This window comes from Tachyglossus aculeatus, chromosome 9 (genome assembly GCF_015852505.1).
Source record: "Tachyglossus aculeatus isolate mTacAcu1 chromosome 9, mTacAcu1.pri, whole genome shotgun sequence".
Classification (NCBI taxonomy): Eukaryota; Metazoa; Chordata; class Mammalia; order Monotremata; family Tachyglossidae; genus Tachyglossus; species Tachyglossus aculeatus.
Window position 1 is genome coordinate 15,647,941 of NC_052074.1, and position 14,994 is coordinate 15,662,934.

A 14,994-nucleotide genomic window follows, 5' to 3' on the forward strand; every position below is an offset into this window, starting at 1 on the left:
TGTACAGTGCTCTACAGCGAGTAAGCGCTCAGTAAATACCATTGATGATGAAACAAGTTGATATCCCCTGCTCACAAGGAGCTTATGCTCTAGTTATGGAGTGGTTCTGTTTCACTAGGTGACTAGGGGTCCATGTATACATAATTTTGTGTAAATATATTTTCACATTAGAAATTTACACTTTCACATTAAAAGAGGCAAACATGCCTTAGAGCAGAAAGCAAGACTGCCAGCCTGTCAAGTCTAATTATCAAACTCTAATGATAATCACCTTTTTCAAAAATTAAGGAAGAGGTAACCCCTCTGGGTTCCTATGTATTCTTAGTAAATAATTTATTCCCTATTGGAATGCGACAAGCAAAACTGGAATTGCTTTGAAAATTGCTGCAGTATTGTCATTATCAAAGAGGATAATCTTCCATCTTGAGGTTTTCAAGAGACTGTAAACTCCTTGGAGGTAGGGAATATTTTTACTAATTTTATTGCACTCTCCCAAATCCTTACTACAGTGCCCTGAACAGAGTAAACACTCCGAGTATATTACTTATTGACTGATTTTGGAGCGGTAACAACCTTAAGGGTAGGCCACATTTAGGGCTCTGTCCACCTGGAAATATAAAGACATCTTTTACAAATTTCCCCAAGTGGTAATTATCATAAGGATAGCAGGGCTCAAAATTTTTTCTTCCTAATTATAATAATAAAGGTAATCGTTGAGCACATCCTGCCACTTCACTCTTCCGAATTCCACTTCTAAGGTCACGAGAGTCAAAATTCATTATTATCAGTGCACATAAACCCCAATATTCTCCTGACTGTGACTGTCTCTCCAATAAGTTATTGTGAAGTAGGGCAGAATATAAGTAGTGGAGGAGAGGCCACAGTGGATTGGGAAGGAAGAGGAATGTGAGCAAAGAGGAAACAGAGAAGGTTGAACACAGCAAAGGGAAATGGGCCAGAGGTGGAAGAAGTGGAGACTGACACTTCTCGACATTCCAACATTAGAGTATTCAGCCACCACTTTGGATTCAAATAGCCTATGACCCATCTCCCAGGAATTCAGTATTATCATGGTTTTTGTTAAGTGCTTATTATGTACCAAGGAACAGAGGACTGTACTACGTGCCGGGTAGATATAAGTTAATCAGGTCAGACACAGACCCTGTCCAACACGGGGATCATAATCTAGATCTCAGGTATTTAGGCCCTTGAATTGCTTCTTAGCATTTGAGAGTAATCAGTGTCTTTCTTTAAGAGAATTCCAATGTTAAAAGCTTTCCAGGGGCCAAGTCCTGAATATCTCAGAGGCAAGTTCAATTCTGCCAGAGGGAATCTTTTGTAAATCAAACTTTTTCCATTTCAGTGGATTTTGTTGCCCAAACACTTTTTAATGTTTTCTTTTAAACAGTTAATTTAGTTCCAGGATGCAAGCACATTTCTTTTTTAAAGGTTCCTAAGGACACACATTGAAAAGTCAAAAGCAATTAACTAAAAGAGGGTTTTATTTTGATGGAGAATAACGACGTCTATTGTAGAGTGGCGCGAAATTACAGACCATGGGCACCCTCTGCACAGTATCTCTTTGTCAAGAAACACTCATTGGAAAAAAAGAATACAGATGGGAAAATATTGTGCACTGTCAGAACTTGGAAACAGCAAATGGATTTTTCCTCACCAATGTCTTGTCAATGCCTTTTACATTCCGGCACCCTGAAAAAATAAAGCATACATTTAATATAGAATAAATGCAATAATAATCAGTCGGGTAATGGTTTTCCCAAGGAATGTAAAACGACTAATGTAAGGTTTATGGTTCAAAGTAGGCTTGCCAACTCTTCTGTGGCGTGAGACCATTTTTATTACCCAAACAGTCCTTAACACAAAATGACTGGCACATATTTTTATTAACACAAAGAGTATATTCTTTCTGCCACATTTAATAGATATTCAGGGGCTGAAAGCTTTCTTTTAGGATCTGTCTGTGTAGCAAAGGAAAACCCAGGGTGATGATTCAGAGGCTGGCACTTTTTCCTTTGGGTCATGTCTACACAGGCAAAGTCAAGTAAGGAGCTCTGCAATTAGGTGGGGTACTCTTATCGATTTTGGATTTTTCAAGGTCAGAAGACAAATGACTCACTTTGTTTCTTCCAGTTCCAAGTGTTTTCTATCTAAGTGAGCAAGATAATGGCCTAAAGACAACGGGAACTCAGCCTGAGTCAAGAGGAACAAAAACCTCTGGAGGATTCAGGGCAAAAATGGTTACTGGGGGTATTTGGATGAAATCACATGGGAGACGGAGGACCTGGAGAAATTTTACAAATTCAGTGTCAGCATGACTGGACAAATTCAGTGTCAGCTCAGTTTATGGTTACAAAAGTCCTATCAATTTTTAAAAATTTTTTATGGTATATATTAAGCATTTACTACGTGCCGGGCACTGTACTAACCTTTGGAGTAGATACAAGTTAATCAGGTAGGACACAGTCCTGTCCCACATGGGGCTCACAGTCAATCTCTATTTTACATATGAGGTAATTGGGGCATAGAGAAATTGAGGGACTTGCCCAAAGTCACATAGCAGACAAGTGGCAGAGTGGAGATTTAAACGCAGGTCCTTCTTATTCTCAGGACCATCCTCTATCCACTAGGCCATGCTGCTTCTCTACTAGACCTTAGAACTCCTGTCAGGCTTGATTTACATTGCTTTCTAATACTCTATCCCCGTAGGTTACATCTTTCATACATTAAGAACAAAGCTTTCTAGGACCACAGCTTTCTGAGGTGGCAAAAGTATATCAGATATTCCTAGATTTGGGTGGCCTGCTCAGATGGTTCGATGAAAACAGGAGCTATCATTTCTTCCAAAGAGAGGGTTTCACATCTCACCAGTCAGAGCCATTGCCAACTGGAATTCTTCTTTCAGCATTTTAAGGACATTCTTGGCTCCTTCCTCACCCTTAGCAAAAGACAAGAAAGCATCCGGTAAAGCTCAGCCTAAGCAACCTAATTTGCATCCAACACCATCCTTGCTTACCTGACAAGCCAATCCCCAGATAATAGGTCGGCCTATAAACACTGCCCTGGCACCAAGAGCTATAGCTTTAAGAACATCTGTGCCCTTCCGAACTCCCCCATCCAGAAACACTTCCACTTGTCCTTCCACCGCTTCCACGACTTCAGACAAGACATCGATCTGTGGATGCAAAATGACAAACGATGCTGTAAGCTGCCTCTCACCCCAGTCAGGCCCCTAAACGAGGCAACTTGAGATGATTCTTGAGAGCCAGCCTAATTTTCAGTATAGCTTGATGAATAAGAATGCAGAATTTGAAAGACAAAATGTGGGCTAAGGGCAAAACCGTGATAGGCTGTTTGCTTGAAGACTTGGATTTAGGAGGCACATTTCAGGAAGAGTTTCGAGGAGGTTTCTTAGGGAAGAATTTCGCCCACTTCCTACAAACATTGGCGTGTAACAAAAAATTTTCCCCTTTTCCTTCTGATTTTGCTACCAGGCCAAACATAGTTTGGAGCCACTTACGTCTACATAGTCCTGTTCTTACATTCACACAAATTACATCAACATATAAGTGCCACTATTTCCTAACCATGATGCAAGCCATAACTAAGCATGTTTCCCCGATTTGTAATAAGAAACGAAGAAATATTGACTGGTTTGGGTTCAATACACAATTGAAAGCCCACCAAAGTCTGTTTAGAGTGTTACAAATACTGAACTGGCCTAAAAATGACCCACTGAAGATACTTCTAACATGGAGTTTGTATTACAAAATTAACTCCAGATTGGAGTCTCATATCTAAATGTAAGATAGAACATTTTAGATGTAAGATGATCAGAAATAGCCCCTATCCCTTGTGGGACTCACAGTTTTAGAGGTAGAAAGAACAGGTATTTTATCCTCATTGTGTAGATGAGAAAATTGAAGCAGAGAGAGACTAAGTGATTTGGCCAAGGTCACACAACAGACTAATGGAAGACTCGGGGTTAGAACCCACTTTCCACTAGGCTACATTGTCTCTCATCTATTATCCCAGCTTCAGTTCTATCTTCTTTATCACTCAGCTTGGAAGCCACTCATTACTAACTAGTCAGGAAAAAATTCACTTCGTAACAATAATAATAATAATAATAATGGTATTTGTTAAGCCCGGGAACTCTTCTAAGCACTGGGGTAGATACAAGGGAAGCAGGGTGGACACAGTCCCTGTTCCACGTTGGGCTCAGAGTCTTAATCCCCATTTTACAGACGAGGTAACTGAGGCATGGGGAAGTTAGGAGACTTGCCCAAGGGCATACAACAGGCAAGTGGCAGAGCTAGGATTAGAACCCAGGTCCTTCTGACTCCCAGGCCTGTGGTCTATCCAGTAAGCCATGCTGCACACAATTCAACAACACAAACTATGCAAACAGTAGGGACTGAACAAATATTATTGAATGAATGAATGACAAACTGTCACCACGTATCCCATGTTCTAAAAGTTGGGAATGTAAGACCGCTACCTCAGAGCAAGGGAGGGTCCCCAAGACATCCTCAGCCCTCCAGCCCCTGGAATTATGGTAGCATGGAAACTGAGCTACTCCTTTCCTGAAAGGTGTGGGATTGATCCCTGTGGGATTGAAGGTGGCGGGGAGATGGATGGTACTGTCCAATCATCATGCAGTCCCCTCTACCTGCCAGGGCCTCCAGGGCAATGGTGTCTTTGGGTATTGTGAGTTGAGAGTCCCCTTCCTCATTCCCTTTCTTTCCTTTCTCTCTCTGCCACCACTTTTCTCTTTCCTCCTCAGATTTTTCTCCCCTCACTTCCCAAGTCCCTGTGCCCATGCTACCTAAGTTGAGCAGATTTCTGATCACTTTAGCTGTTCACTGAAGTGCAACATTCTCCCAGCTAAGGGTTCATTGTGTTTAAAGCCCTCTGATATGTCCCTTTTACCCACTGAATCCACCCAGGAGAATGGCCAAAGCCCAAATTGCAATGGAAAGGAATTCCCGGGGAGGGCCAGTACTCACTGTAGCAGGAACTCCATCCAGTTGGCGTGCCCCATGGTTAGACACCAAGATTCCACTGACCCCATATTTCACCGCCTCTCTGGCATCATCAGCTAGAAGAAATAAGAGATTACAGTTCAGAGTCTGTCATTAATCCACTGGATTGTGAGATTACAGCTCAGAAATATTGCTAATCCACTAGATTGTAAGATTCTTGAGGGCAGGACTACCAACTCTACTGTCCTCTCCTAAAGTCATTATTAGAGTGATCTGCACCCAGTAAGTACTAGAAATAGTATTTAAGTACTTACTGTGGGCGGAGTACTGTACTAACTGCTGGGAGAATATTCACAGGTGGAAATAAAACCTCATCACTGTCCTCTGGGGATGATTAAGACTGATGGGTACAAAGCCTAGCCAAGTACAGGATCCATTTTTGTCTCCTTGAGGGAAGGCTTTGTGTCTGCTTATTCTATGTTACTCACCCAAGTGCTTAGGTTAGAGCTCTGCACACAGTAACTGTTCAGGGAATACCGCTGATTGACTGTTTAACTGACATTTTCCAATAAAAGTCCTTTCGGCAGAGCTGGCAAATCATATCAGTAGTTTTTGCCAAAATCTTTGTCAAAAGTAAGGTTAGCACTTACATAACTTCAAATAGGGAGGATGCCATCTGTGGGTAGTTAATACAACCTCAGATGAGCAGGTAATTCTCATCCTCAATTTACAAAATTACAAAACTTCTCCTAGACCCACATTGTTTTTATGGTCACAGTAACAATCCCCACTCAATATATTTACTTCTCTGGATGTAAGCTTGTTGCGAGTTGGGAATACGTCTACTAACCCTGTTACTGTATGCTCTCCCAAGTACCTAGTACAGTGCTCTGCACATAAAAGAGCTCAATAAATACCCTTGATGATGTGGATGATGATGATGGAAGGTGTCATAAAAAATGGATTAGGCAATGGATTAGTAAATTTAAAGCATCCAGGTTTCCTAAAATATCAAATCTCAGGCCCTTCCTAAGAAAGATTAGCATCTCCAAACTTCAGACCCTATTTTTTCAAAGGGTTATACTGGTCTAAGGACATACTTACCTTTTCGCAATTCACAACATTTGGATATTGCCTACATTATTTCACCACAATTTTAATGAAAATCCTGGTATTAGCAAGGGCGAGTAATATATCATTTTCCAGATGGAGACACTGAGCTACAGTGAAGTTATTTTATTTTGAGGGTTTCATGTTAAGCACTGACTGCATGGCAGGCTCAAGATAATCATGTTGGACATAGTCCCTGCTCAACATGGAGCTGACAGTCTAAATTGGAGAGAGGATATTTTAATCTCAATTTTACAGACGAGGTAACTGAGGCACAGAGCAGTTAAGTGACTTGCCCAAGATCATACAGCAGACGGGTGGCAGAGCCTGGATTGCAACCCAGATCCTCTGCCTCTCAGTCCCGTGCTCTTTCCACTAGACCACACTGCTTCTGTTGATTGTCCTACGGTGATGCAACCAAGTTGTGGAAGAGCCAGGACTAGAAATTGTGCCATATGACTCCAAACCAGGACTCCTCAATCAATCAATCAATTGTATTTACTGAGCATTTACTGTGTGCAAAGCACTATACTAAGCCCTTGGGGTAGTGTTATACATGCAGTATAACAGAGCTGGTAGACAAATTCCCTGCCCACTTTGGCTTACAGTCTACAAGAGGAGACAGACATTAGTGTATATAAATAAATTATGGATATGTGCATTGATGTTCTGGGGCTGAGGAAAACGTGAATAGAGGGTGCAAATCCAAGTTCCAATTACATTGTACCTTATTTATATTCATTAAATTTTAAAGTCACTGAGGCGGACATTCTTACTTCTGTTTTGTAGTCTCTCAAATGTCTAGTAAAATGCTTCCCCTGCCGTAGTTGCTCAGTAAACACTACTGCTGATGATGATTTTGTCTGTGCCATACGTTACAATCTGCAGAAGTTATGAATATTGGATGTGTTTTCTGCTAAAACATTTGGTTAAGATCACACTGCTTGAGAAGCAAAGTCGAGATAAGTTTTTTTTAGAAAAGTTCACGATGAAAGATGAGACGAGTTAGTTAAAAAATAACCCAACAAATCAGATACACACATTAATAACCGTTATGACTTTATCCATAGAGACCATTTGTTTGTTTGCATGGGACAGATTAAAGCCAAATACTGTCCTCAAGTGTATGTTTGTAGTTTGTTTTGGAGTTTTCCAAAAACAGAAATCGACCATACTAAAAGATTACATCTTGCATTCCATTATCCTAAAATGGGGGTACTAAAGAAACATAATTGTCCAGATCTTTCCAACTAACCATCATCCCAGGTCTCCCCAAACATATTTACTCATCTTGGGGATCAAATGAAACCCAAAAATGGAGAATATCTTGGTATAGACTGTATTGAATGGGAGGAGAAACATGGGATAAACCTAAGAAAAATAAAGAGATCTGTGAGTGCTGACCATCAGCTAATCCAGATTATGTTGCTTGAAATGCGGAGTTACCATACTTGTTACTTGATTCAGTGGTTACCATAGAAATGCTTTTTGTTTATTAAATAAATGGAACAAATAGTTACATAAAAACTGGATAGTATAAACTGTATGTTTACAAATTAGACATCGCTGGATTGATTTAACATCTCCCTTGCCATTTAAATGTCTTCTCTTTTTTGGTTTATTTAGGAAGAATTCTTTTTTTCTTTCGCTTTACTTATAGTGGCAGTGTAGTTTAAAAAATGTATGGAGGTCAACCCACGGATGTAGGAACTCAGAATTTAAGGAATTTCTGCAGGCTTTCATGAGAGGACAATCCATCTCGGTGGACTGATTCATATCTCTATCACCGTGGGAAAATATTCATTGTAAAAACTATACTCTGAATCCTGAGTATGGTGACTCAAAGAGAGCTGTCCATTTGATATTTTTTGGTAATAATAATAATAATGGCATTTGCTACGTGCTTACTATGTGCCAGGCAGTGTACTAAGTACTGGACTGGATACTAGCAAATCGATTTGGACACAGTCCCTGTCCCATATGGAGCTCACAGTCTCAATCCCCACTTTACAGATAAGGTAACTGAGGCACAGAGAAGTGAAGTAACTTGCCCAAGGTCACACAAGCGGACAAGTGGTGGAGCCGGGATTAGAATTTATGATCGTCTGGCTCCGAGGCCCGTGATTTAGCCACACTGCTGAGGTAAGCCTTCATTCAATTGTTGAGCTCCACATTATAGAGATACAAACTGGAAGTAAATTTGTAGTATTTAATGAGCACTTACCCTGTCCAGACCACTGTATTAAGTACTTGGAAGGGCACAATAATTATTAGTAGTAATAATCATCATCATCATTATCCTACGCTGGGCCAAACACGGTACTGAGCACTGGTACTGATACAAGATAATCTGGTCTGATACCATCCCTGTTCCATGTGGGGTCCACACTCTAAGTAGGGGGGAGAACAAGTGTCGAATCCTCATTTTCTTTAAATAAAAAGCAACAACTTTCCTAACCAAAGAATGGACATACCTCTAAGAATACCTTTGGCAACAATCGGTAAGGAAGTCAGTCCCTTCAGCCATTTAATATCCTGCCAGTTGATGGAAGGATCTATGGCTTGAGCAACATAGCCGGCAAGTCCACTCTTATCCCCATATCCCTTCTTGGAAGAGAAGGCCAAGTCACTCGTCTCAAAATTTTTCATCCTGAAATGAAATATGGATGAGGGGGAAAAAAAGAGCATTCAAATAGTACAGAGAAAATCATAATATAAGGCTTTAAATGAAAAATGATTAATCCTCCGAGAGTTCATTGAACATCTCCATTCCTCATGCACACATAAACCCTGCTCTCCTATAGGGCCTCTGCAGTAAACTTATCTGGCAGATTCAAGCATTTCGAAGTATGGAGGGGATGAGGGTTCTAGTTTCCCCCCCAAACAGTACAGTGTAAAGGAGCATAAATACTTGTTAGGCCAGAACAATTCTTTCAAAGTGAACTATAATCTTCCTGAGGGCAGGAATCATGTCTACCACCTCGATTGTCTTGTACTCTCCCCAAACAACTGCTTACTCTGCCCACAATCAGATGTCAATCAATACACTGAAGATGCTCAGTAGTTGTAGTAGAGTAATAGGAACTTGTCGCCAACTCTGTTGTACTGTACTCTCCCAGGTGCTTAGTTCAGTGCTCTGCATTCATTCATTCAATCATATTTATTGAGCACTTACTGTGTGCAGAGCACTGTACTAAGCGCTTGGGAAGTACAAGTTGGCAACATATACCCAGTAAGCACTCAACACCATTGACTGACTAGTAGAAGTAGTAATGCATTTCTTTAAGACTTGGGGAAAACAACTGAAAGCAGTGGCATACGCCTTTTCACAAGGAGTTTACATTCTTATCGGGGACTGAGAAATAAAAATATTTACTAATAAAGTGATTGGATAAAATTGTGGCTTAAGGGATGGCCTGGGGCAACAATCAAAACCAGTTCATGTCCTACCTATAGTGGGGCACACTTATCTGAGCTTAAACAAAAGTCCATGCAAGTTGGCAACCTCGAACGTGGGCCATTAAATTACTGAAGAGAAATTAGGAGCATTCAGCAACACACATTCATTCATTCATTCAAGCGTATTTATTGAGCGCTTACTTTGTGCAGAGCACTCTACCAAGCGCTTGGAAAGTACAATACAGCAATAGAGAAATGTGACTGAGCAACTCTAATGAGGAATGGAAATATGTTGTTAAGAGTGGACAAACTCACTAAAAATACACCCCCCAAGAGTAGTGGACCTGGGTTCTAGTCCCAGCTCTGCGACTTGTCTGCTGTGTGACCCTGGGCAAGTCACCTCACTTCTCTTTACCTCAGCTACCTCATCTGTAAAATGGGGATTGACAGTGAGCCCCATGTGGGATACAGGCTGTCCAACCTGATTACCTTTTATCTACCCTAGCACTTTGAACAGCGCCTGGCACATAGTAAGTGCTTAACGAATACCACAAAAAACTAAAATGGCAATCTTTGTAGGAAACTCACACTCTATGCACTGAATTGTCTGTTGCACAGAGTGTCTTCAGACACAATTTTTGGTTAGATCGTGAATGTGGCTAACTCTCAACTGTGCATTCTCTCATAGTGCATAGTATTGTACTCTTACCCAATAAGTGCTTAATAAATGCTATTAACTACATCAGCACCCAAAGGTAGGCTCTCTCTACTAGTAGTGGTGGCTTTGTACCTAAGGGACATACACTTTAACCTGTCTGTGATTTCAAATTGTACTATATTGCTCAATTTGACACACTCTGAACTGTGCTTTTATCTCCTTTCTCCCGTAATTCATGTTGTTTGTTAAGACATAGGAGGAGTATATGGCCAGGACAGAAAATGGAGAGAACCTACACACTAATTGGCATTTTTCTGTGGCCAACTTGACAGCTTTCCTGAAAACTTTTCCTCAATAAAATGAAAACAAACATTTGGAAAGATGGAAGAAAGGTGGCATTCTCTTTCTCTTCCTAAGTGTAAATATTTTTTCTGTCTCCCCCATTTGATTGAAGTTCCTTGAGGGCAGGAATTCTATCTTTTCCCTCTGTTAAACTCTCCCACATCCGTGGTTCAGAGGTATACACACAGCTGCCTTTTACACTGAGAACAGCCCCTTCTCCACCCTCTGCTTCACCAACACTGTCCTCTCCTGGCTCTTCTCCTGTCTCTCTGGCTGCTCATCCTCAGTCTCTTGTGAGCACCTCCCTTGCCTCCCACCCCTTAACCGTGGATGTCCCTCAGAGTTCAATTCTGGGTCCCCTTCTAGTCTCCATCTATACCCACTCCCTTGGAGAAATCATTCATTCCCACAGCTTCAACCACCACTATGCGGATGATTCCCAAATCTACATCTCCAGCCCTGATTCATTCAATCATAAGTATTGAGCGCTTACTGTGTGCAGAGCACTGTACTAAGCCCTGATCTCTCTTTTTCCCTGCAGTCTCACATTAGTCATCTTTATTTGAGTGTCCTACTCCCACTTAACTCAAACTTAACATATCCAAAAGAGAACTCTGTATCTGTATCTTCCTACCCAAACCCTCCTCCAGATTTTTCCATTGCTTAGACATCCCCACCACTCTTCCTGCCTCACAAGCCTATAACCTTGGCATTATCCTTGAGTCCTCTCTCTCATTCAACCTACATATTCAATTTATCTCTAAATCCCATTGGTTCAACCTTCATAACATTACTAAAATCCACCCTTTCCTCTCCATCCAAGCTTTTACCATGTTAATGCCAGCACTTACCTTTCTCCTGCCTTGATTACTGCATGAGCCTCCTTGATGACCCTCAGCCTCCTGTCTCTCCCCACTCTGGTCCATATTTCACTCTGCTGCCTGGATCATTTTTCTACAAAATCATCCAGACATGTTTCCCCACTCCTCAAGAACCTCCAGTGGTTCCCCATCCACCTCCGCATGAAACAGAAACTCCTTACCATCTACTTCATAGCACTCAATTTTGCCCCGTCCTACCTCACCTCGCTGCTCTCTTGCTACAACTCTGACAGCACACTTCGCCCCTCCAATGCCAATCTACTCGCTGTACCTCTATCTCATCTAACTGCTGACCCCTCACCCATATCCCATCTCTGGCCTGAAAAGCCCTCCCTCTTCAGATCTTACAGACAATCATTCTGCCCACCTTCAAAGCCTTATTGAAGGCACATATCCTCCAAGAAGCCTTCCCTGAGTCCTCATTTTTTTCTTTTCCTCCATTCCCTTCCGTGTCATCCTGATTTTCTCCTTTTATTCATCCTTCCCTCAGCCCCACAGCACTTACATACATATATCCACACTGTGTTTATATTAATAATCTGTCTACCCCTCTAGATTGTACGCCTCTTGTGGGCAGGGAATGTGCCTGTCATATTGTTATATTATACTTTCCCAAGCACTTAGTACAGTGCTCTGCACACAGTAAGCTTTAATATTATTGACTGACTGCTGTACACATAGTAAGCATTCAATAAATCTACTGATTGACTCTAATATTCCTGCTACACAAACAAGGGACTCCTTATTTGGCAAAGTGTTTTATGTATCAGTCAAATCATATTTCTGAGAGCCCCTAGAAAGGCACAAAGCAACAGAAACTTGGATAGAGATTCACACAGCTTCCCCATTCCTCCACATTCTTTTCTGTGTCTCAGACTTACTTCCCATAACACTGGATGTCAAAAAAAGACTCAGGTTCAAATTCCAGCTGTGCCCTTTACTTGCTGTGTGACCTTGGGCAAGTCACTTAATTTCTCTCTGCCTCAGTTTCCTCATATGTAAAATAGAAATTGACTACTTATTTCCCCCTACCCATTACTCTGAGCTACACGTGGGACAGAAATTGGGTCTGATCTGATTATCTTTTATCTATCTCAGTGCTTGGTATACAGCAAGCTCTTGACGAATACCACTATAATTATTATTATTTCCAGATTATACCAGCATGCCAAACTAAAAAGAAATCACACTTTTTTATTTCCGTAATGCCATCTTAAGTACTCTGGTATACGTCATGTGTCTTTTAGGCCAGGAGTATTTTTGAAAGAAATGCTCCAGTGAAAAATTCCTTTCCAACCCAAATCTGCATAAGGAAAAATCTACCATCTGCTCTAAGTGAACATTAGCAGGGATAGTCCCATGCAAACAAGACCAATGTTTTTGGAGCTACATGCCACTAATCCCACCTCAGAGACTATGCCAAGGAATGTTGATGTCAGAATGCAGCACGATTGACAGAGAGCACTATGGAACTTTTCCAGGCTCCATTCCTGTTATCATCATCACCCAGGTGTCCAAGAAATCCCCAGGGTAGTTCGTAAAAGGGTGAAGAGAGCCACGGAGATCCTCTAGTGCCAATGGAGTGTGTCCCAAACCAATCAAAAGGTAAATATGGAGACATAGGTTTAGGGGGAAATACCTAAACTTGGTGTTTTTTGTTTCTTCCATAATGACTACAACAAGGCCCACCCACTTCAGATCATTTGCTTGTATGACCCTGCTGATGGTGTCTTCCTTCACAAAGCAGCTGTCAAAGTCCAGATGCCAGGAGGCAAAAGAGGCAGAGGTGATCCTAAGTGAGGATGGAGAGACAGCAGAATGCCTTGAGTGAGTTACGGCCTTTCATTTGTGGAAGAATGAAGAGATTTAAGGGAAGAACTTTCATATTTTACCAACCTTCCCCATCCCTGTGGTTCTTCCCATACAACCAGCGGGGTTCCACACCAAGTGTGTTGCCCCGGCATGGCCTAATGGAAAAACAAAAACCAAAAAAATCAGTCTGGGAGTCAGGATACTTGGGCCACCTGCCTGCTTTTGGACCCTGGGGGAGGGTGGGGGGGTGACCTAACTTCTCTGGACCTCAGTTAGAGAAGCAGCATGGCTTGGTGGCTACAGCATAGGCCTGGGATTCAGAAGGACCTGGGCTCTAATCCCAGCTCTGACATTTGCCTGCTGTGTGACCTTGGGCAAGTCACTTCATTTCTCTGGGCCGCAGTTACCTCATCTGTAAAATGGGAATTAAGAGTGTTAGGCCCATGTAAGACAGGGACTGTGTCAAACTTGATTACCTTGTATCTACCCCAGTGCTTAGAACACTGCTTGGCACATAGTAAGTGCTTAACAAGCATCACAATTACTATTGTTTCCTCATCTGTAAAATGAGGATTTAATATTGGTTCTCCCTCCCCCTTAGATGGTGAGTCCCATATAGGGCAGGGACTGTGTCCAACCGGCTTATCTTGTTTCTATCCCAGCACTTAGAACAATGCTTGGCACATAGTGTATGCTTAATAAATACTTTGCAAAAAACTAAAAGTCCCAAAGACACGCCAGACTGCAGTAAAATGTGCTGGCGCAGCTCCCCTTATTGTCAGTGGGTTAACAAGCAGATTTCATTAAGGCCATTAAGGAACAGGGATTTTGCTCATTCTTTTCAACCTAATCTAAGACTTGTCCCAAGTAAACTTAGCCAAGGCGTAATCCTCCTTTCCCCTGACAGTGACCTTTCAAATGCCCTAGTACTGAGTTAAAACAGTCAGCTCTGTAAATTGGGTTTCTTATATTATTGAGAGGATATGAACTAGCCACACTTACAACTATTCCAGCCTCCTCTAAAGTCACCTTATGAAAAGTCTTCCCAGGGAGAGAGACTTCTTGTAGTTTCCTGCATTCAGCGGAACATCGAAAATGATAGAATGATTCCCTGTTACCCGTCATAGGAGTGATGTTACACTAGCAAATTACCCAGCTAGCTGAGATCAAAAATAGTTTTCTTTTTTACTATATGACTAAGTGTATTTTAGGCATTAAGTATTTATTTGGTGGATTTATGAAATGATTTTCCTCTGAAGCACTGAATCTTACCTAATCATTTCCTATGCATTTCCTCTAGACTGTAAGCTTGTTTACTAACTCTTTTATACTGAACTCTCCCAAGTGCTTAGTATAGTGTTCTGCACAGAGTAAGCATTCAATAAATACCACTGATGATTTGCCTAAACAGGGGAGCTGTTTTATCCTATAATCAATGGTTAATATATCTCTTTGATTATTGGAGACTGAGCTCTGATGGTTTGCTGCCCACAGTACGCCCCCCACACCATAATATGTGTTTTAATGTAAGGAAAATGCTCTGGTCAATATAAAACACATCATGACAGAAAAGGAAAAACATCTGTATTTGTGCTTCGCTCCTTTTGCAAGCATTTCAGCTGTTGCTTTGTGGGGCATGGGGTGGTTAGGAAAAAACAGAAACGTGGATAAGATTATATAAATACCTCTTGTTTTTCTTGGACTGCAAAATGCAGATCAACACTTGAATGAATGTTGCCTTACAGAAATTTCAGTGCACAATGGCACCTTGTTGTTCCTTTGAAACTTT

General features: G+C 41.4%; 1 protein-coding gene across 1 annotated transcript in view; it reads right to left on the reverse strand.

Moving 5' to 3' along the window:
* Positions 1–718: 718 nt before the first annotated feature.
* Positions 719–14,994, reverse strand: part of HAO1 (hydroxyacid oxidase 1) — a 47,039-nt gene continuing 32,763 nt past the window's right edge. Inside the window, exons 4-8 of the mRNA XM_038751449.1 lie at positions 8,588–8,763; positions 5,028–5,119; positions 3,035–3,193; positions 2,887–2,956; positions 719–1,710 (exon numbers count right to left, since the gene is read on the reverse strand). Coding sequence (XP_038607377.1) covers positions 1,640–1,710; positions 2,887–2,956; positions 3,035–3,193; positions 5,028–5,119; positions 8,588–8,763 — 568 coding nt within the window. The 3' untranslated portion in view covers positions 719–1,639. The remainder of the gene's footprint in view (positions 1,711–2,886; positions 2,957–3,034; positions 3,194–5,027; positions 5,120–8,587; positions 8,764–14,994) is intronic.